Below are 24,115 nucleotides of genomic sequence, written 5' to 3' on the forward strand. Positions count from 1 at the left end.
AGTTACCAGGTACTGGGAAGCTCTCCTGCACTTCATGGTCAGTCCCTGTTCTCCGGTCCAGTCCTTCAGTTTCATTCCTTGAGTTTCTGAACTGGCAATCTGGACTTGGGCCCTTATTCACTAGGCTTCTTATACTTTTTCATACTATGTATTCATCAGCCTTCCTCCAATGAACATTAAGCATTGTATCTTGCATAATCCATACAATATGCATGTGAAAGCTTTACACAACTTTTGCTGTTTACACTTTTTTCGTGTCATTATGTCCTCATATCACCTTCCTCTGGTTTGTCCCAGTAATAGGGACTTTTAGCATTGCATTTTGTGTATTTATTATACCAGTGCTTTTCAACTTTTTTTCGTTTGCGGACCCCTTAAAAAATGTCAAGTGGAGGTACAGACCCCTTTGGAAATCTTAGACATAGTCTGTGGACCCCCAGGAGTCTACGGACCACAGGTTGAAAACCACTCTATTACACTATTTAACTTCCTCCAGCACACTAACAAAACATTTTTCCAATCAGCAAGAAGTATTATCTAAACAAATCTATATACTAGAAAGAGAGGCAGCACTCATGCAGGCAAAAGCTAGGCCAAGACCTTGGCACAAATATTATCATATCCAAACAACCTATTCGAGCTATTTTTACTATTCAGCCATTCTTCATCTTAATATTTCAGTATCATAAATCAGCATATGTGTATCATGCATGCCATTCTACATTATTCATTAACCTTTATTTTTTTATTTGAATGTGTAAGTTATGAGGGAACACAATGACTTCTGTCAGCATTTCTTGTCTTCAAACATTGGTTTCTAGGGGATTTTTTTGCTCAAGAGTTCTAGCGTCATGCTTGTAAATTATTAAAAAGCCTTGCTACTAATTTTACCTATTGCATTTTTGAGGGGCACCTTTTATTTTAGGGCCTTGATAATACTTTTTCCCCAATAAGCCTCCCTCGAGATGCACCCTGAGCAAGAAACCCCCTGCAGGACATACAGCTGGCAAACCTGGCAAGGAGAACCCTGGGTATTGCCCCGTCTCTTATGACCTATCTCAGTGGTCTTATTGGAGCTCATCGGTCTCTTATGGCGACTAACTCCTACAATGTTCCATTTCACAAGAAGACGCACCAAAAACCACCACCACCATCCTTGGACCCTGCTCCACAGGAACAATTTGTAGAAGAGCTAGTGACAGCAGGGAAAGAAGAAAAACACTGTGATGGGTTCGATCAGAGAGAGACCCCCTTGGGACTGTCACCTGATGTGCTGAAATTACCTCTGAGCCCGTTTTCCTTGCTACCTTGGGACTCCAGAACCCTGTCTTGTTGAGCCAGACATGCTAGCCTGCTGCAACACACACGCAGGGTGTGGGTCACATCCCCAAGGCTGCAGGCTTTAAGTGAAAACAGCTCTTCAGGTTACCTGACTTCAGCACCCAGACACCCAGCTCCCAATGGCATCTAAACCCCAAATAAATGTTTTACTCTGTATAAAGTTTATACAGGATAAACTCGTAAATTATCCACCTTCTATAATACTGATAGAGAGAGATGCAGAGCTGTTTGCTCCCCCAAGTCCTAATCACTTACTCTGGGTTTACTAATAAACAAAAGTGATTTTATTAAGTTATAAAAAGTAGGATTTTAGTGGTTCCAGGTAATAACAGACAGAACAAAGTAAGTTACCAAGCAAAATAAAGCAAAAACATGCAAGTCTAAACCTAATACATTAAGAAAGTGATTACAAGTAATATCTCATCCTCAGAGATGTTCCAATAAGCTTCTTTCACAGACTAAACTCCTTCCTAGTCTGGGTCCAATCCTTTCCCCAGGTACTGTCCTTGTTAGTTCCAGCAGCCATCTCAGGTGGTAACTAGAGGTTTTCTCATGACTGGCCCCCTTTGTCCTGTTTCACCCCCTTTTATAGCTCTGGCATGAGGCAGGAATCTTTTGTCTCTCTGGGTCCCCACCCCTCCTTCTACATGGAAAAGTACCAGATTTAAGATGGATTCCAGTATCCTGTGATGTGGTCACATGTCCTGTGACACCCCAGACTCCATTCTTCCTGGGCTGGCCCACATGTACACAGGAAGGTTTGCAAGTAAACAGAGCCATTTACAGTTAATTGATTATGAAGCACCCTTAATGGCTTCCACTTAATATATTTTCATCAGTATTACAAGTTTATATCTTATTCTCCTAACTCCAGACATAGAAATAATACATGCAAACAAATAGGATGAATGCACGCAGTAGATTATAACCTTTGTAATGATACTTTACAAGAGACCTTTTGCATAAAGCATATTCCATTTGCATCATATTCACATTCTTAAGCATATTTTCATAAAGCATACGGAGTGCAATATCACGAACACCTTCCCACAAATCCTCCTTGCCCTATAAAGCTTTTATGCCTACCCCCGCCATCTTATACCAGTGATTTCAAGGCCTTTCAAGATCACATTAAATAAATAAGATCTTACAAATTCTGTTACAGGAGTGTAAAGGTTCGCGCCGGGGCTCGACCCTCCCTGAGGGCGGAGGGGAGCCACGCTGGCTCACTACACATCCTCTGTTCTGGTCTGGCTCCGGGGCGACCACCGCAGTACCGCACGGCACGGGCTCCCTGTTTCGGGGCTGCGCAACGGTACCACTTAGAGGGGCCCCGCCCTAGGGTCAGGCGGGCACCAAAACACAGTCACGATGCTCAGCCCCTGCACCAGAGGGCCTGAGCAAACAGTACACAGTTCAAGGAAGCTCAGGCCCTCTGGTGCAGGGGCTGAGCAGCAATAAACAGATTGGTATATAGGCCCAGGTCCTTACACCTGAGCGTTGGGTGAGGGGGGAAAACTGCCACCTGTGACTGGAGTGGCAGGGGGGACGCAGGCCCACCCACTCCACTGCATCCCAGCCCGGGGCCCTAGCAGCGGCTATCACCGCTGACGGTCAGTGGAGTCCTGACCGCAACACACTGACATAGGCTCATGCGTGTCTGCAGCCTGACCCGGGTTGGCTACCCCCGGGCCACTTCCAGCTTCCCCCTCGGGGCCTACCTCATCCGTGACACCGGTCCCAGGCCAGTCTACCAGCATAGGTTCCTCTCAACCGGGGCTTGGTGGCAGGTGGTAACTAGAGGTTTTCTCATGACTGGCCCCCTTTGTCCTGTTTCCCCCTCTTATAGCTCTGGCATGAGGCAGGAGTCTTTTGTCTCTCTGGGTCCCCACCCCTCCTTCTACATGGAAAAGTACCAGATTTAAGATGGCAGCTCCTCGGGGAAGTCCGGCCAGGCGGGCTCGGGTGGCTCCTCCGGGTAACAGCAGGGACGGGGAGGCTCCGGCGGCTCCTTCTCATAGCGGGCGCGGGGAAGCTCCGGCCAGTCAGGGCAACTGCCTCGGGTCCTGGAGGTTTCGTAGTCGTGAGCTCCCAGCGGCACGTCTTCTCCCTGCGGCAGCTGGGGCCTGACTGAGCTCTGGCGGACGGCTTTTATACTTCCTGTCCTGCCCCTTGACTTCCGGGGGGTGGGAACAGGCGGCGGTGGCTCCGCCCACTTGAGTGTCTGCAGGGGCGCTCCCTCTGCTGGGCAGGAGGGGAGCCACACCAACTCACTACAAGGAGATAACAGGAATCCTGAAATTCCTTGTTTAACATCCCCCATATGTCTCCTCACAGTAAACTCAACTTGTCCATCTGTGATGCTCTGGCCACAGCCCATGTGGTATGGCAAATTCCAGCAACCACACCAGTTACATGTAAACGGGCTGACAAAAAAATACTGTATTCCACCGAGAGACACTGTGTTTTTTTTCTCCCACCCTACGCCTAATTCCTTGCTGGTTGAGGCAGTCAACAAATGAAATAGACATCGATCCCATTTGATTCCATCTGACGAGCTAAAACAGCTAGACCATTGGGCTGCAAAAAGCTAATCCTGTGCCTTTTTGCAGGTCAGAGTAGCCAGTTATCAAGACTTTTGCAAACTATTCCAAGGTTTCTTTTTTTATTGAACACCTACCAAAGGACCAGAGGGAACAATTCCAAGCCCTCATAACAGGCCAGACAATCACCAAGGAGGATCATCCCTTCAAGGAGACCAAGTTGTTCAGTCATGCCACAAACTAGTCTCTTCATTCACTTAGAGACTCCTAGGTGACACTATGATCTCTGGGCATTTATACACCTGCAACAAAGAAAAAATGAAGTGTATCACAGATGGCTCAACTCTGTTGCCCAGTCCACTACCAGCTCAACCTGGCAAAAATAAACCTAGAGTCACTAAGAAAGAGGGCAACCTCTACAATGACTTGCCAGTGGGCAACATCCTCAAAACAACTATTTTGACCCATTGGTCTAGGGTCATGAACTGTCTCCTGCTCTGGATACTACACTGCATCTATCTCCCCTCGAACCCTGTGAGGGTCATCTCCAATTTTCTACCTTCCTGGGAGCTCATCACCTCAGATAGATGGACCTTGAAGGTGATTTCTGTACATTTTTTCATTGTTCATCTCCTTCCTACTTGCCCCACCCTTCCCCATCTTTCTTCAGGGCCCTTCTGACTAGTGTCTTTTGAAGCAGGAGATCCAGTCCCTCCTAACAATGGGGGTGATAGAATATGTTCCACTGGAATTCATCATGAAATGCTTGTATAACTGATACTTCCTGGTTCCAAATAAGAATGGGATGGAGACCAGTTCTGGACTTTGGGACTTTGAACACCTTCATCTATGCACACTTCTTCAGAATGGTAACCCTAGCAGGGACAATTCTCTCCCTGGATCTGGGAGATTGGTTTGTTCTTCAGCCTTCATGATGCTTATTTTCACATAGCCTTGGGCCCCTTGCAGAAGTTTTTCCTACATTTCATGATGGGCAAGGACCACTACTAGTATTGCGTCATGTCCTTCAGCCTCTATGATTCTCTTCACTGCCCTAAGGATCTTTAGCAAAGTCCTCTCAACAGCTGCAGCCCATCTTCTCCTGATGGGAACAATCTTTTTTCCCTACATGAACAATTGGCTCCTAAAAAGGTCATTCATCATAGAATATCAGGATTGGAAGGGACCTCAGGAGATGATCTAGTCCAACCCCCTGCTCAAAGCAGGACAAATACCCAGACTTTTTTTTTTTTTTTTTTAACCCTAGGTCCCTAAATGGCCCCCTCAAGGATTGAACTCATAACCCTGGATTTAGCAGGCCAATGCTCAAACCACTGAGCTATCCCTCCCCCACCAAAACAGGGCTCGTCCGGGATTTGAACCCAGGACCTCTTGCACCCTAAGCGAGAATCATACCCCTAGACCAACGAGCTGCTACAGAAAGCAACCAGCAAGCTCCTATTTCAGTTCACTCCCTGGGCCTCCGCCTCAACGTGGAAAAATCGTCACTCACCCACTGAATGCATTGACTTCATTGGGGCCACTCTGGATTCATCCACTGTCAGAGCATACTTGCACACAGATAGGTTTGCCCCAAAGTCCAGCCTTCAAACCACAGCAACAACTTGCCTACAGCTTCTGAGCCCTCTGGTATCTTGTACTTTGTGATAGCCTTAGCAAGATTACACTCCCGATGTCTTCACATGTGGTTGAGAACTGTCTACAATCTCCCAACAAGCATAGTCTATCCAAGCAGGTGTCCATTCCTCCAAGGGTCCTTGGTTCTCTAAACTGATGGAAGGACCCACAAAAAGTATGTGTAAGAGTTCTGTTCTTGCAGCCTCTGCCCACAGCGATCATCCCAAATGGACGCCTCTCTGATAAGTTGAGGCGGCCCGCACTTTTAGAATTTAGCAATTCAGGGCATATGGACCTCTCAGGAGCCAATCCTTCATATCAACATACTAGAGCTCAGAGCAGTTCACTATGTTGCCAGGTCTTCCTACTCCACATCAGGGGCTACACAATACAAATAATACTGAACAGAGCAGCAAGGTACTATATCAGTCAACAGGGAGAAGCAAGATCCCAGTCATTATGTGCCAAATCCCATAAGACTATGGAACTGGTGCATATCATAGTGCATGCAGATCTTAGCGGTTTATCTACCAGGACTGCAGAACATAGTGGTGGACTCTCTCCGCAGCCATTTCCACATCAACCACAAGTGGGAGCTGAATAATGAGGTATTCAAAAGGATATGTCTTACCATGGGTCATCCGGAGATAGATCTCTCCATGATATCACCCAGTGCAAAGTGCAGATGATTATCTTCCAGGGGAGGGCACAGACGCAACTCAATGAGAGATGCCCTAGTCATCCTTTTGCCTCACGTATTGCTGTACACTTATCCCCCACCATCTTTACTTCTCAAGATCCTAAACAGATTGAAACAGGAAACATTAGTAGCCATTCTTATAGCACCATTGTGATTGTGATAGATGTGGTTCTCAGAGTTGGTTTGTGTGTCTTGGCAACCACCTCTCTCCGCCTCTCTGGACAGCAAATCTCCTCATGCAGGAGTCATGCTTAATCATGCACCTCAAGACCTGGTTTCTAAATGGCTCTCTCGTATAGAACAGGACTGCTTCCCAGATGTGTACAAACAGTACTGCTTAATAGTAGAAAACCCACGACAAAGAAGACTTGTCTGCAGAAGTGGAAATACTTCCAGGCTCCTCTCCAGTCCTGCCTGACTCACATTCTTGATTACATTCCAAATTTAAAAAACACTCATTTATTGCTGAGCTTGATTAAGGTTCACCTGGCTGCCATGCAGTCTTTCACTCCCCCTTCCCTGAAAGGCTTTCAATCTTTACTCACCCAACCACTATGAGGTAAGTTTAATTAATCAGGAAATTCACCTACTGGTGTTTTATCCCAAGTCTCACTCATCAAGAGAAGAAGCAACCCTCCATACACAATGTAGGAAAGACTCTCGCCTTCTTCCGTAACCAGACTAAACTCTTTAAGCCAGGGTTTCTCAAACAGGGGTCACCGCTTGTGTAGGGAAAGCTCCTGGTGGGCCAGACCGGTGTGTTTACCTGCCCCGTCTGCAGGTCTGGTCATTCGTGGCTTCCACTGGCCACAGATCGCTGCTCCGGGCCAAAAGGAGCTGCTGGAAGCGGCAGCCAGTAAGTCCCTCGGCCCGCGCCACTTCCAGCAGCTCCCATTGGCCCAGAGCAGTGATCCGCGGCCAGTGGGAGCCGCAATCGGCCGGACTTGCAAACGGGCAGGTAAACACAGCGGCCCGGCCCGCCAGGGGCTTTCCCTACACAAGCGGCAACCCCTGTTTGAGAAAACCTGCTTTAAGCTAACCTGGATCACAGAATGAATGAAGAGGCATCCTATCTCTACGCAAAGACTGTCCAAATATGTTTTGGGATGTAACTTGACCTGTTATAATGCTTCAGGGACTTGTCGCTCTTCTAGAGTGTTTGCCTGTTTCACCAAGGCTCGGTCTACCTCTGTGGCCCTACCGAAAAGTATGCTCTGATCTCCAGTGCACGTTTTCCCAGCAGTATGCTATCGTGCCTGCTTCCAGAGCTGATGTGGCTTTCAGTGACGTCATTCTATAGTCTGTACTCAATCTACGTCATCAGCACCCTCCTCCATAACTGAGGTACTACTCAAGGAGCTCCTGAAGTGGAGTACCCATAGGGACTCTATTTGAAGAAGGAGGAGAGGTTACTTACCTTGTGCGGTAACTGGAGTTCTTCAAGATGTGTCCCCCTGTGGATTCTTCACTACCTACCCTACTTCCTGTCTGTCTCAATCTCTTCTCACTGGACTTCCTTGGTTGAGAAGGAATAGGAGTGGCAGTGGGTTCAGCCCCCCATCTATCCTTGTACCATAGCATAAGGATATCTAGGGCACAGGTGCAGACCCACAGACACTGCTGATGAAAATCACCAGTCAAGAGTGCACAGATGTGTGCACATCTGAAGTGGAACACCCATATGGACGCACATCTCAAAGAACTCCAGATACTATACACGGTGGGTAACCGTTCCTTATTTAAGTTAAACCAAAGGGCAAATATTGGTAGGAAGAGCATAAATAGCAGAGTTGGACGTTGTTCAGGGGGCTGTCACAAGCCTCCTAATAAATCTGTCCAATCTAAGCACAGATCAGAACCATCTCCAAAATGGTTGAAATAGCAAGGTTTCAGATGCATAAACCCTGCTAGAGTATCCACATTGCCTCTCTGGGAGCCAGTTAATGGGCTTAGGAATACACAGAATTATGGGACATATGAGGTAGCATCTCACAATTCATACAGGTTTCCTCTTCTGACCATGTAGCTTGGTGAACCATCAATGGGTTTAGTCTACTTTTCAAATCCACATTGGTATCTTTTTTTTTCCCTTTACATGCATTGTGCAATTTACCAGACTGCCTGTTCTTTTTCTCTGGCTTGGAAGTAGCCACTCTTCATTCCCTTAGTTTGTTGATATGAGGCTGGGTTGTGGGACTAGCTTTAGAGGAGAATACAGTAAGCACTGTTCACAGTCCAACTAAACCACTTTTAAACTACAATGTGTTCAACCCAACCAACCCCGCCAATCTCTCTTCTTTTTTTTTTTTTAAAGGATTTTTCAGCTCTGTTATAAAATGGGTTTTAAATTTTGTAGATTTAAACTATATTAACTACTCCTATACCATGCTGTTTTCTTTAAGGTGGTTTAAAGTATATACCATGGGCAGGACCTTTGCCCTTGCAAAAACTGCCAAAGGATTTTTAGTGACCACAAACAGGAAATAAATTTTCTAATGAAACTTTTTAAACTGATAGCTCCTGAAGAACAGTGCCCTTGAGCCACCTGCAAGATGGGTAACTCACTACTTACTAAAAGGATAGAGACATCTTCTTCTGAGGCATCAGGCCACACTGGGTTTTCTTTGGAGGTCTCCAGTCCAATTACTGATGGGACTCCCTACTATTTAATTGAATTTGATAAGAGCCCACTCCTGTGTGTAAAACACTTTAAGATCCTTTTATATATAAATGCTAGTGCAAGCAGAATGCTTGATACAGAGTCAAAACCCTGCATTTGGAAAAGTAACTCCAGATGTAGTGGTAAAGATGGTCTGGCTGGCTGCAAATTTCCTGACTTCTTTGGACAGACATGTGATGTTGATGGAATAGTTGACCATTATTGAGAACAGTTTAACTTTTCTTCTGCTTCTGAAACAGATCTGCTGGAGAGGCTCAGTTTGAACCTCAAAATATAAAATCCAGTAAAAGTTGAGATGAGCACCTTGGCTTATGGATAAATCTGATCCTCTCACCATCTCCAGGATCAGAGGGGTAGCCGTGTTAGTCTGGATCTGTAAAAGCAGCAAAGAGTCTTGTGGCACCTTATAGACTAACAGACGAAGTGGGTATTCACCCACGAAAGCTCATGCTCCAAAACGTCTGTTAGTCTATAAGGTGCCACAAGACTCTTTGCTGCATCTCCAGGATGTTGCACTGAATTGTTGCCCTGAAATAATTAGTATTTCCCAATTCTTTTATTTGAATTTCTCTTTTTTGGAGTTAAGTAGGTACATCTCCAATTCTGCTCCCAAGAGTTATAGTGTTTGCTGTAAATGCTTGAATTAATATTTGGTGGGATGTGGCGCTCCATGATAATGTGGAGACCAAGCCAAAGACATCTGAGATATCCTGGAAAGAGTTCAGTTTAAAGTGAGAGAGACTTGGAAAGACTGAATCTTTTTTGTCATCATCTGGATTGGCATATGTTAATGAATCCCTCTGTCTTTCTCTCTGTGCAGGGTGATGTTGGGCTCGCTATGGGCAAACTCTATGGAAATGACTTCAGCCAAACTACCATCTCTCGCTTTGAAGCCTTGAACCTCAGCTTTAAAAACATGTGCAAGTTAAAGCCACTTCTGGAAAAGTGGCTCAATGATGCAGGTGAATGAGTCTGTGAACTTCTTCACAATCCCACCACAAATCCTCCATGTTGTCTGGGGTCCTGGCAGGAAATACTTCATTAAAATAGGGTCATGCCGTCAAAAAGTTCGGGAACCCCTGCATCAGAATTTTATCCAGCTACAATTAAAGTCAGTTGAAAGACTCCTATTGACTTCAACAGTAGTTTAATTGGAACCTAAGTAGAAGTACATAGAAGGATGTAGCATCTCAGCCAGGACCCTGTGTATTCCATGATTGTGCAATATGCTACAAAATTGTACTCCAGGATTTCAGCTCATTTTTTTAAATGAAAGTTTCTGGCCCTCACAGTTACAAAGATAATCTTGGAAACATGAGCTGAATGTAATTGATGCCCATCTGAGTCTGCAAGGAATCTAGCACAGTAGTTCCGAGTGGTGTGAGCTGCCCTTTTCATCTCACTCAGAGCTTGTGGACTCCATGATTCTGCAGCTGAATTCATTATTTATTATTATTCCAGCATTTTGCTTCCTATCTGACCTGACCTGACCTGACCTGCCTTCAGCTGCCTCTTGTCCTGCACCCTTTCCAACAATGGGGAATTAACTGGATTACAGTACTTCCTTCACTGTTCTATAGAATCAGGAGGGTGGGGAGGTCAGGGAGCCAGAGCTCAAGTCCAGCTTTCAGTGAGGGAAGGAGGGAGCCAGAAGTGTGTGATAGCCATCTGGGTTATCTAGAGCAGCGGTTCTCAACTGGGGGTCCGCGGCCTCTTGGGCGTCCATGAGCCCTTTCAGGGGGGCCGTGGAGCCCCATGGCTAAAACCCGGTTCCCCCAAGCCCCACCACTTAACTCAAGCAGAGTTGGCTTGATCCCCACCAGCCCTTGCCCTTTCCCCCTCCCCCCCCCGAAGTAAAATTATGCCTATGCCCAAGGGTCCCTGGAGCCCCGTGCTCTCCCCGCTCTCCGGCCCCTGGCATTTTTATAGCATGTTGAAGGGGACCTCAGCAAGAAAAAGGTTGAGAACCCCTGATCTAGAGAATATAGCATCAGACAACACCTTGGTAGTTGAGATGAGCCACTGAAGCCAACTACTAGTTCCCTCCTTCCCAGGCACATGTGGAGCAGGGGAAAGAGATTCTGTGCTACGCTGCTCAGACAACTGCTGAAGCTCATAGAGCTGGGCTGTGGGGAATAGTGAAAAAAATCCATAATTATTAAGAATTATTGTTGAAAATAATCATTGATGAATTGTACATCAATGAATATTTTAACTGCCATAGTAACGTGTGTTTGAAGCATGAGGGATGGGGATGAAGGGTATTTCATGGAGATGCAACGAATTAACATTGCTGTGGAATTTAGGAGTTCTTCCAGTAGTGTGCCTACAGGTGCTCCACTCCAGGTGCAATAGCACTCCCCGTGGCTTCAATCAGAGATTTTTCATAGCAGTGTCTGTTCGGACCATGTGTGCAATAGTCTTGTGCCCGATCCTGTTGTTATCTAGCACTGCGCAGGCAAACCACCCTCAGTTCCTTCTCAATCACCTTGGCCTGAGACTGACCTCTAGTAGTTGTCCTTTCAGATCTCCTCAACCTTACTGTTAGTTAGTGGTTGTGTTAATATTAATGTTACTTCATTGTTTCCTTTATTCTAGCTTCTTTAAAAAAAATCTTTTTTATACTCTATTTTGATAAGTTTTAGATGGTTAGACATTTTCTGTCTGCATGGCAATGCCTGGTTGTCCAGGTTTTAAACACTATTTATCATGCCAGGAGGTGATCCTAGTTAGTGTCAGACATTCATGATGTATCCGGGGCCTTGCGAAGTCGCATGTCACTCAAAAGTATAACTTTTTGTCTGGTGTTGAAATCAAAAGCCAGGAAAAACTGAGAAATTAAGCTTCGCCTCCTTATGATGGGGAGCTCTCTACGTCCAGCCTCTGATACAAGTCAAGGGACCCCCACTGTACACCAGTCCCCAGATAAGTCAGCTGTCTTGGAACACCACACTTCTAGGATGCCCAAGAGGAAGATACAGGACTCCTCTCACAAGCTCTCGAAGGATCATGCCCCAGGTTCACCAGGTAGAGATTCTACCTCTAAAAAGCTGAGATTGTTGCTACTCTGGCACCACCGGCTTTCCAGTTAGGTACTGATGAGGTTCCTGGTCCCACTGGTACCCAGAGCATAGCTAGCCTGCATGGCAGCAGGACTTCAGCTTCAGAGACACCCTCGATACCAGCATCAGACAAAGGCAGGAAGAACAGCTCTTCCTCTGCTCCCTCAGTACCGAAGAAGCCCGCTCGGGCTCCAACTGCACCTTCCTCAGAACGCACAAAGCACTTGGCAACATCAAAGTCTACAGCACCAACAACACCCTCAGCCACAACTACTGTACTACACTTGTCAGCCTCGGTACTGATGCCCCTCGCAGTACCGCAGGCGTTCCATGGTCCTCTGGACCTGCTTGTATCAGAGACTGCTCAGCTCCGGCGTGCTCTCAATATTGAGGACATCCAGATCACCTCAGGTGTTCCTGGCACCAATTATTTCATCTCAGGTTTCTCAAGGCGCTCCATCATTCCTGAGTGAACCAGAGGAGAAGGCTTCTGTTGAGGATCTGACCTCGATCTGACAAGTGTCGGTCCAGGGCTCTCTTCCTCACTCCTTCAGAGATCCCTTTCCAGAGGCTTTGACTGAAGCTGCGACTGTTCACGGCCCATGATTACCTAGTGCCTTACTGGTATGAGCACCTTTGGGTGCCTCCACCAATGCCTTATGCTTCTCCTCCTTGGCCATATTGGGACTTCAGGCTGTTTATAGTCAACAGTTCTCCAGGACATCCAGTACTACCCACCATGGGCAAGAACAGTTGGCATCACCTGCTCCCCTCAGAAGACCTGACCCTCAGGAGGAATCTTTTGAGGAGCCAGAGCCTAGAGCTGATGAAGAGGTTTCGTGTGCAGCTAATATCTTCTCTTCATCCCCGGATGAAGCAGCTATGTCTCCTCTCTCATCCCTGGTGGATGATTTTAAATGCTTCCAGGATCTGATCAAGAGACTTGCAGATGCCTTACAGATTCCACTTGAGGAGGTTACGGAGCCTCATCATAAGCTGCTCAATATCCTCCATTCACCGTCAGTGGCCTGTCTAGCATTACCTGTTAATGAGGCTTTTACATCCAGCAATATTGTTTGGCACACACCAGTACAGTGTCCATTCCGCCTATATGTAAAAGAACAGACAAAAAGTGTTATGTCCCAGCAAAGCACTTGGAGTTTTCATTTTTCCACCCCTAACCTAACTCCCTGGTGGTAGATGTGGTGAATGAAAGGTTTAGGCAGCACCACACTAAATCAACACCTCACAATAAAGGCCACAATCATCTGGACCTATTCGGGAGAAAGTCTTACTCCTCAGCCTCACTTCAATTCAGAATTGCCAATTATCAGGCCTCGATGGCAAAATATAACCATATCAAACTCACATCCTTTGTCGACCTCCTATCTGCAAAACACAGGGAGCAGTTTCATGCGTTTATGACGGAAGGCCAGCTATTGGCCAGAACAATGTTGCAAGCCTCCCTCAATGCTGCTGACACCACCGCTTGTTTGATGGCCAAAACGTTGGTAATGAGAAGAGTCTCCTGGCTCCAGCTATCTCATTTCCCTAAGGAGGTTCAGATCACAGTCAAGGACCTTCATTTCAACGGTTCTAAATTGTTCGCAGATCGATGGATGAGTCTGTATGAACATTGAAGGATTCCAGAGCGACTTTGCATTCTCTTGACATTTATACCCCTGCATACAAGAGCAAACTCATCAAGCCCAGACAGCGCAGAGATTCCCCCCACCCCCACCCCAATTCCTCCTCCCTCAGAAGGCATATGAACCAAAGAAGGCAAAGGTTCCAGAGAAGGACACCATCCGCTTCTCAGCCTTCTGCCTTGGATCTGTCCATCTTCAAGCAGGAATTTTGACGTGTTAGTCAAGGGTCTGAATTACCATCCTCATCCTCTCCCACTTCATCTGCCCTCTCCCCCTCCCCCTTCAGTGACCGCCTTCACCACTTCATGCGGTCTTGGGAGTTGATCACTACGGACAAGTGGGTCTTGGAGATGGTCTCCACAGATTACTCAAGCCACTTCACGTCCACCAACCACCCTCATTCCTCATCCCTCTGCAGGGACCCCGTTCATGAGAGCATACTGTGCCAAGAAATAGGTGCTCTCTTATGTTGGGGAGCTATAAAACCTGTCCCCATGCAGCACAGAGGTTTTATTCAGGGTACTTCCTGGTACCAAAAAAGAGCGGAGACTCATCCTAGACCTGAGACTAATCCACACCTATGTAAAGGTGTAGACATTCAAAATGGTGATGTCCACGGTAGAGGATAATTCCCTCACTAGAAGAAGGGGATTGGTTTTCAGTCCTCGACACTCAGGATATGTATATCTACCTGCCCATCCCACAAATGATTCCTTTGTTTTATTGTTGGCCAGAATCACTTCCAATATTGAGTGTTCCTCTTAGATCTGTCATCTGCCCCGGGGTCTTTTCGAAGGTCATGTTGGTGGTAGCCGACCAACTCCACAAGAAAGATATTTTAGTATTCCCTTGCCCAGATAATTGGTTGCTAAAAGGCTGCTCCATAGAGAGGACGTCTTGGGTAACTTCCAAGGCCATAGACCTCTTCCTCCAATTGGGTCTACAACTGAATATACATAAATCCACATTGACCCCAGTACAGAGCCTAGAGTTCACAGGGGCACATCTCGATTCAGTGACAGCAAGAGCCTGCCTTCCTCAGCACAGGTTCGTGGCCCCCTCCAACATAGTGAACATGATTCAACTCAGTCCACACACCATGGTCAGGAACTGCATTCAATTACTGGGCCACATGGTCGCCATGGTCTTCATGACAGAGCGTGCCTGACTTAAAATATGCTGCCTCCATGGATGGCTCAGAACCATTTATTTGTTCACCAAACACAGTCTACATATGCTCCTTTGTGTACCTGCCTTCGTGAAACAATACCTTGATTGGTGGAAGAACCATCATAACGTGTGCACAGGAGTTCCTTTCACATATCCTGCTTCTACAGTCGTTATAATGACAGACGCCTCTCTGCTAGGCTGGGGAGTGTGTCTAGACGTTTATGTGATCCAAAGCAAGTGGATGTCGCAGGAGACGATGCCACCTATCAGTCTCCTGGAACTCAAGGCAGTCAGATATGCTTATCTCTGATTCCAACCACTAATAAAAGGAAAGCATATAAACATCATGATGGACAATATATCATGCATGTTTTACATCAGCTGCCCAGAGGATCCAGATCTCCCTCCCTTTATAATGAGGCACTCAAACTTTGGAATTGGTGCATACAAACCCAGATTACTGTCACAGCAGCGTATCTCCCAGGTATCCAGAATGTGACTGCAGATGCACTCAGCCGACAATTCTTCCAAGACCATGAATGGGGAAATAGATCCCACATATTCCACTAATGGGGCACACCCCCCCCCCCGATAGATCTTTTTGCCACAGAGGCAAACAAAAAATGTACCCACTTCTGCTCAAAGGCGGACTGGGCCACCAATCCTTAGGGGATGTTTTTCAACTTAAGTGGTTGTCAAACCTACCATGTGCATTCCTTCCAACTCCCCTAATAGCCAAGAGAGAGACAGGGCCAGAGTCATCCTAATAGCCACCCACATGGCCCAGGCAAATCTTGTTTTCTTACTTCCTACAGCTACCTTCCTTGCCCTCCGATCATTCTTCACAACACTCCCCACCTCCTCTCCCACTAGCACAGGAGGATTCTTCACTCCAGTCTCGACACTTCATCTCAAAGCGTGGTTAATTTGATGGCTCACAGGATGGAGACAGCCTGTTCAGACAATGTAAAAAGAATGCTACTACACAGCGGGAAACAACCTGCTGGCTACACGTATTGTCAGAAATGGTCTCCTTTTGCCTGTTGGTGTGGCTGTAGACAGCTTTCACCAATGGACTGCATCATTTCCAGATATACTAGACTACACCTAAGCCCTAAACATTTTCAGTTTATCAATGAGCTCAATAAGAGTCCACCTGGCAACCATCATGACCTTTCACCCTTCTATAGGGGGCTAGTCCATCTTTATCCACCTGACCATAACAAGGTTTCTCAAAGGGCCAGGAAACCTCTAGCCACCAGTTCAATGTCCATCTCCAATATGGGGCCTCAACCTGGTGCTTAAATGTCTCATAAGACCGCCCTTTGAACCTCTTGGCTTCTTGCTTTATTCCATTTGTCTATGAAGACAGCATTCCTGATAGCCATCACATCAGCACAATGGGTTGGTGAACGAGGGACCCTGACGGCATACAGCCCATTCACGGTGTTTTTTAAGGATGAAGATCATGCTTTGACCTCACTCCAAATGCTTACCTAAGATCTTGTCTGCATTTCACATCAGTCAGACCACTCACTTCCTGACTTCTACCCCATCAGTATATGAATCCCCAGGATGCAATACTACATACCCTGTATGTCAGAAGAGCTCTGACCTCCTATCTAGACAGAACAAAAGTCTTCAGAAAGACAGAGAAGATATTCGTCTTTTGCACACACATCAAAAGGCTCTGCAATCTCCAGCCTGCGTCCAAGAGGATTTCAGACTCTTATTACTGATCTCATAACATTGAGCCACTCTCACTCATACGCACCCATTTGACAAGGTCCATTGCCACTTCTACGGCCTTCCTCAAAAACGTACTGATCATTGAAATATGTAAAGCTGCCACTTGGGCTTCTGTGCATGCGTTCTCTGAACACTATGCAATCACCCACAACTCTGCCTCCGATATATTTGGCTTGACTGTACTCTCTGCTGTACTGGATTCGACTCCAAAGTCCCTTCCACCTTAGATGGTACTGTTTGGTAATCACCTATAGTGAGCACCCTTAGGGACACTACTCGAAGAAGAAGAAATGGGTTACTCACCCTGTCCAATAACTGTGGTTCTTTGAGATGTGTCCCCCTATAGGTGCTCCACCACTTGCCCTCCTTCTCATCTGCTTCAGAGCTCTCTGCTATGGGGCTTCATGATAGAGAAGGAACTGAGGGCAGTTCACCCGTGCAGTGCTATATAACAGGATGGGGGCACAAGACTGACTGTCACACAAGCATGGGACGAACAGACGCTGCTATGAGAACTCTCTAATCAAAGGTGTGGGAGTCTCTGTCACACGTAGAGTGGAGCACCGATAGGGGGACACATCTTGAAGAACCACAGTTACTGCATAAGGTGAGCAGTCATTTTTTGTTTGTCACAAAGGACACAGGGCCCTATTCATAGCTTGTAAATTTCAGATATAAATGGTAATACCAGGTTAATACCTCTGCTGTGAAGGAGCCCACCCAGGTCTGGAACGAATATGGGGTACGTTCTGCCATCTCTTACACAGGTAGAGTGTGTGGGATCCTTTAATTGGATTGCAGTGCACTGACACAAAGTCTCTTGCTGATACATGCTCTTCTGTTCTCTTTCAGAAAATCTCTCATCTGATTCAGCTCTCTCCAGCCCAAGTGCCCTGAATTCCCCGGGGCTGGGGATTGAGGGCTTGAACCGTAGGAGGAAGAAACGCACCAGCATAGAGACCAACATACGTGTGGCCTTAGAGAAGAGTTTTCTGGAGGTCAGTGAATCAGTTGCTCTACTCAGCCAATTTGTAATAAAGTAGAATAGTGGCTTTGCTCAAGAACATGTCCATTAAGGTGAAAAGAATTCTGCAGCTAGGAAACATTTTAACATATGCAATGATTGTTGTGGATACAATATAAGAAATAGTATATTTAAGATGCATATTAAACATAATAGACATTAAATATTTAAATTAGTATATCTTCAATCTGTGTCTGTCATCTAGTTGTTGGAACAGGACTGGGAGTCAGAACTCTTCAGTTCTCATCCCTCATGTTCTGTGGCAGATTTGCTGTGATACCTTAGGCAAATCATATAATCGCTCTGCCTCTGTTTCCTCAGATATAAAACAAGGTTTGTAAAATCCTCAACTGAAAAGCACAATATAAGTTTGTTGTTGTGTGCATCTGCTGATATCTTTAGCTGTGTTAGTCTGTGTGTTCAGACATTTGCAGGTCTATCAATCTGTATGTTGTGGACAGATTGTTCCTGTCAAAGGGTGGGGAAATCTGTAGTGAGTTGTGAAAGTGTATTGCAAAACAGTTACAAATCGTCACAGGGTGCACTTTCCCTATAGCGCTTCTACTGGCCAAGTGTGGTGCTGTAGTTGCTCCCTCAGTTTCCGTGAATGTCATCAACAAGTTCAGTGAAGCTTTACACAGGGAACAATACCTCTACTGAGAGGTCTGTTTATTAACCAAAGGCTCAATGAAAATACAAGCAAAACTTCGCTCCACTTCTGGGTCCACCATTCCCCTACAGCAAAGTTCTGTCGGCTGAACCCCTTTCCCTGGAGTTAGACTTCTTGACACTATCTGGGAATAATCTTTCCCCAGAGCCAGAGGTCTGTTACTATCTGTCAGCTGCACCTCTTTTCTGGGGCAACATGTAGTTGGCCTTCTTGCCTTTGTTTGGGAGTTCCCTGTCCCTCAGACCATGCCTTCCAGGCCCCTGGCTCTGTTGAGCTCTCTGAGGAAAATAGCTCTCATGAATTTTCTGTCTCTAGGAGCCAACCCTTGATCGTTCTCATTAATTAGCTGTCAACCAACCACCAAGGGATTTAATTACCAGTAACTAAATTGGCTCATTCTCCCTTACAGGAGCCTGTCATGAGTAGTCTTGTCCCTGACTTCCCTTAAAGGTCCAGCCACCGTGAGAGTATCATTTTATAAGAGGCTCAGAGAGGGCCATACTTAGGCAATCTTTCAATCCACTTAGTAAAGTGTATGTACCAAGGAAGGGGAAATAGTAAATATTGTACCAAGCAAAATGATCTGTATTCACCTAATTTTAATAAATTAAAAAATGTAAGTGCTGTCCCATTGGTTCTTGACAGTTCTGTTTCCCCTTAGTTTCTTACTCAAGGATATCAAGCAGTGGATTAAGCCATGATATTGTGCACACCAGGAAAGAGAAAAGAAAAGGAAATAAGTGTCTGTGCACTTGGGAAAGGTGGAAAGAGAACCAAACATCATTTATGTTTAGACTCTTAGTTGACTATATGTAACCCAAGTACTGTGGTGACAAGTGCAAGATAAATTAGAGTCCAAGTCTCACCTCTGCAGGTGCCTCCCGAACATAATTTTGTTGTGCTCTCAATGCAGACAGCTTGCAGATCATCTGATCATCGCTGATGCCTCTCCCTTCCCCATGAGGTGATGAAAGACTCTCCCCTTACTGCAAGGTCTCAGGCTTCATCCCTGGCTTTCTGCCTTGCCAAAATTATGGTTATTCCCTTCTCTCTGAAAGGACATGTTTAAGGCACATGTCGGATGCATAGCAGAGCTTAGGGTCCCTAGGCAAGTGATGTAGGTTAGTGCAGGCCCAAGGTATCTCGCACTAACGATGGGGCCAGCACAGACCAGCCCCCATGTCAGGGAGCAGTAAGTGGCACCCTGTCTGCTTGAACACAAAAGAGAATCTAGCTCAGGAAGTGCTAGAGGAACACCCATGTTCAGTAGCAGTCATGTTGGGAAAGTGTAGTAAGGAGGCATTTCAGGGAGAGGGCTTACCCCTGACAAAGCAGAAGAGGTTTTGGGTGCAACTTAGAGGAAGGAGCATTTGGGGAGCTGGGTGAGAACTGTAAAATGACAAACTTGGGAGTTGGCAGCTAGGAAAGAAAAACAGTCTGTTTAGTTGGGGAGGGGCTGGATGAGAAGAAGTTCTGAGTGTTGGGGATGCTGAACAGGAAGGAAGGCTCCATCTGAGGTTAGGGGATTGGGAGGATGGTCCATCAGGTCCCACTTTTGCTTAATCCTTTCCTGACAACATCTGCTTTGGTAAAACAGGAAGGCCTATTCCAGCTATATGTTGTTCCTTCCTCCAGTTCTTTAGTTTAGAATCCTGCTATGCTGGACCCATAATGCAGCACTCATCAAAGTAATTTCCATGATTTTCAAATATTTCTCATTTTTCAGAACCAAAAGCCTACCTCGGAGGAGATCACCCTGATAGCTGACCAGCTGAACATGGAGAAGGAGGTGATCCGCGTTTGGTTCTGTAACCGGCGCCAGAAGGAGAAAAGGATCAACCCACCCAGTAGTGGTGGAACCAGCAGCTCTCCCATCAAAGCAATTTTCCCTTGCCCAACCTCACTGGTAAGAATCAAGAAATGAAGATGGCTCAGCACATTGGAAAAGATCAGTCACTCCTCTCCTTCTGGCAATAATGGGAATTACACACATTTTTCACCTGCTCTGTGCAGCAGAGTTGTGTTCACAAATGTAACTGAGATACTTAATTGGCATTTTCAATATTATATTTACTGGTTCCCACTGTGTACTATAAACAAAAGGTAAATGTTACAAATCAGCCAGTGTGAATGCATTATTTAAATGCCCAACTGAACTCCTAACTTGCTCTGGCAGTAATTCACAGCTGATTGAATACAACTCACAAAGATGCAGTTTATATTACTGCTTTGGACATATGCTAAGAAATCATAATTCGTGTTTGAATTCTTTTCCATATCGGTGTACTTATCCAAACCCCTTTCTGTAAAAGGAAAAAAATGCTACCCAGTTCCACCCTTTCCATCTTGTTCCAGTCACATTAATGCATTGAATCATGCATAGATCCTATCAGTTTCTAGGCAGTAGTTGGCAGACTAAGTCACCCAAACCTGATTCTACTATTTTTGTCCCTTTTGGGCAGGGTTAATGTATATTGAGGTGAAAAAAGAGTTTAGCTAATCTTTGTAACTCATTTTCTAAACCTTATATTTGAAGTAAACACAAACTTACTGAAAACATAAGTAAACAAAGTGCATTCATCAAGGTTCCTTGAGCTCCATGCCACCATTGTTCAGGGAGGTCTGTTGTTATCTGGAGATGGTAGCTGTGCTTCTGAAAATATGAAGTCTGTGCATTTCATGTAGCCTCTAGCTAGTCTATTCTACATATGATTTTATACTGCCCTCATCACTGTAGTATCTGAGCACCATCCAGCAGTATATTAAATGTCATGACCAACATCTGTCATGTGTGGTTTGTTCTTTTTGTCATCCTCTCCTCAGGGATGAAATTATGTGTGCAGTGTAGTGTAGTTGCTTTAGAAGGTGTTTTTTTGTACATGCTGCTGTGTATTTATGCTAGAGAAGGCAAGGTAGAAGACGTGCACGTTACACTTGGAGCAGAAGGTGGTGAGGTTTGTGATGGGTTTAGTTCCCGTGGAAGTTCATTCCAGTCTCAGACAAGCCCTTGAGAAAATTCTGTTGCCTGCAACCACACGTTTTACCTTGTGGTGTAAAGTTACATTATGCCTGAGGAGTAGAAGTGTCAACCCTGTTTTTTCATCTGGGAGTTTTAGGCACATTTCCTATCCTCATCTTCAGTTGAGGATGAGGAGATAAGAACCCAAGTCAGGTACCTCTTTTCCTTCTTATGAGTTGCACAGTTATGTTCTCTTCTAACCTCTAGGTGGCAACCACGCCAAGCCTTGTGACAAGCAGTGCAGCTACTACTCTGACTGTCAACCCTGTGCTCCCTCTAACTAGTGCTGCTGTCACTAGTCTGTCAGTCACAGGTAAGATACAACCTAAGCTGCATCAGCACAGCAGGTTTTTCAGAAAACCCCTGCAGTCAGGGATAACCAATTCAGATAATAGCATGGAAGTCCAGTGGATTACTGGTGACGTCTACATATCAAACAGATAAAGATTTTAAGGTGAACAATCTTTTGAGTTTTTTGATGTTCCTGTGTTGCAGTCTAAAATCTCTGTAGAGAACTGGCTCTTGGATTTGCTGTATCCTTGTAAGACATGTTGTGTAGGAGTCTCAGATGCCATAACCTGCCTAGCTTAAGGTGAAAAATAGAATACAAAAGGAGTGCTTTGTGGGGAGCAAAGGATTCTCTGGGAACTCACAAATATAGCTAAGGTATACAGATGCAAAGAAACAATATGGATTTCCCTTCTCACTGCCCAGATACTCAGTTTGACTTCAGTCTGATTTCCTTCCTCTCATCTCACTCTCACCTTACCCTTTTAAACATTTTTAATTAAAAAGCAATTCAGTGCTGATGGAAAACTCTGGACTGACAGTCATAGAGAGTGAAGTCCTCTGTTTTGCCACTGAAATGACAGTGTGGGCAACTGCCGTGCAAGCTTCCCTTACACTGCCCTGCCAATGTGCCTCAGTCCTGTGTTGGAGTAATTCATTATTCATGGCTGTTCAGTCTGGCCTCTCTGCTGAGACCGGCACCCCATGGTGTCCTAGAAGCGAAAGGCACTCCCATTACCAACCTGAGCCACCCAGCCTCCTCCTGAAGAGACAGTTGTGATCTGAGATCCACACTCACTAGTCCCCGTCTCTTGAATTCACTGTGCCCTTCAGTCCCACAGAGACATGTCTGTCTCATTTCCTCTTTCCTATGCTGACCAGTCCAGGTGGTAGAGGTTTCTGTTCAGGCATGCCTGTGCTTTGGACTGTTCTAACTGGAATCCTCCTTCCAGGCACAACAGAAACCACCTCCAACAACACAGCAACCGTGATCTCTACAGCACCTCCAGCTTCCTCAGCAGTAACTTCACCCTCTCTGAGTCCTTCCCCTTCTGCCTCAGCCTCCACTTCCGAGGCATCCAGTGCCAGTGAGACCAGCACAACACAGACAACCTCTACTCCCTTGTCCTCCCCTCTTGGGACCAGCCAGGTGATGGTGACGGCATCAGGGTTGCAAACAGCGGCAGCAGCTGCACTACAAGGTGCTGCACAGTTGCCTGCAAATGCAAGTCTCGCTGCCATGGCTGCTGCAGCAGGACTAAACCCAGGCTTGATGGCACCCTCACAGTTTGCAGCTGGGTAAGGATTGTCTTTGCATTTTAGATGATAAATGAAGAAAATAGCAATGCTTGGAATTATTTACATGGGCTCTATCATGATTTTTTAATACTGTGTTTTGCACTTTAGCATCTTTCACCTACACCTCTCAAAGGGTTTACAAATACTAATGGATTAAGCCCTGCAACACCCCTATAGGGATGTTATCCCCATTTTGTAGATGAGGAAGCTGAAAGGTTTAGTGACTTGATCAGTCATTGGCCGAGCTGGGTGTAGAGCCAAGGAGCTCTGACTACTATTTCCTTGCTGTAACCATTAAACTACGCTACCCATGCTGCTAACTTTAAATTGAATTGGCATCTTAGAGTCCCTTCATTCCCCTGTGTTCAGTTCTGTTCCTTTGGACCCAGAGCAAGATGGAGAACATCTGAATATTTATTGGAAATCATTCTGTTAATGCTGTGTGACTAAAAAAATATTGCTGTAAATGCCTTGTAGTTCTTTCAGTTTCTCTTTATTCTCATTTCCTTCCACTAGCTCTCTAAAGAGTTGCAGTGTCCCAAGAAGTCACTTTGAGTGTAATTCACAGCAGTAATACACTACAATCTGTGCTTTTGGGGTGCCTGTTCTTCAGGTTTGTTGTTAAGCACAGTGTTGAAAGGCAGTTGTGAAGGGTTTATCCAAGACCACATTGTGGTATGAGATAAATTAAAATACTACAGGAAAGGGTTTTTTGTTTGTTTTTTTTTAAATCAGACCCTTGAATTCTACCTTCTTTCTCTGTATGATGGTCTCTGAATAGTAACACAACCTCCCTTGATCTATCTCCTTTCCTGTTTTCTTGGTATCACAGAGGTGCCTTACTCAGTCTCAATCCAGGGACGCTAGGCGGTGCTCTCAGCCCAGCTCTGATGAGCAACAGTACACTGGCAACTATTCAAGGTTAGTAAAATTCCTTTTAATATCTAACTGATTTTGTTACTTGTATGTTTTACTCACCAAAAAGAGAGAGGCAACATTCCTGAACCCCAACATTCAGTAGTCAGGGACAGAAGCTTTCCAAAGATGGCACAGAGATTTTTTTTTAGAATTGTGAATGGTAAGATACAAAGTTGGGAGGCAGGTTAGGACAGTATACAATCTCAGGGATTTGGTGGTGACGTTAAGGAAGAATGTGGTGCAGGGAGTGGCTGGGCGCTGCATTAGTTTTGCTCCTCTCCCTCAGTGGACGTGGAGGGACAATTTTAACAGGCAGTTTAGAGATCTACTTTTTACAGCTCATTTAGCAGATACTTTAGTATAGT

The 24,115-nt window shown here is 45.6% G+C and overlaps 1 protein-coding gene across 7 annotated transcripts in view; it reads left to right on the top strand.

Annotated features, from left to right (window-relative positions):
* The window catches only part of POU2F1 (POU class 2 homeobox 1), a 231,567-nt gene that overhangs the window by 194,959 nt on the left and 12,493 nt on the right, over nucleotides 1-24,115 (top strand). For all 7 annotated transcript variants that reach the window (XM_039521085.1, XM_039521086.1, XM_039521081.1 and 4 more), the window contains 6 exons: nucleotides 9,723-9,864; nucleotides 17,385-17,530; nucleotides 19,953-20,132; nucleotides 21,453-21,558; nucleotides 22,487-22,832; nucleotides 23,665-23,753. In XM_039521085.1, coding sequence (XP_039377019.1) covers nucleotides 9,723-9,864; nucleotides 17,385-17,530; nucleotides 19,953-20,132; nucleotides 21,453-21,558; nucleotides 22,487-22,832; nucleotides 23,665-23,753 — 1,009 coding nt within the window. The remainder of the gene's footprint in view (nucleotides 1-9,722; nucleotides 9,865-17,384; nucleotides 17,531-19,952; nucleotides 20,133-21,452; nucleotides 21,559-22,486; nucleotides 22,833-23,664; nucleotides 23,754-24,115) is intronic.

This window comes from Mauremys reevesii, linkage group 1, assembly GCF_016161935.1.
Source record: "Mauremys reevesii isolate NIE-2019 linkage group 1, ASM1616193v1, whole genome shotgun sequence".
Taxonomy (NCBI): Eukaryota; Metazoa; Chordata; order Testudines; family Geoemydidae; genus Mauremys; species Mauremys reevesii.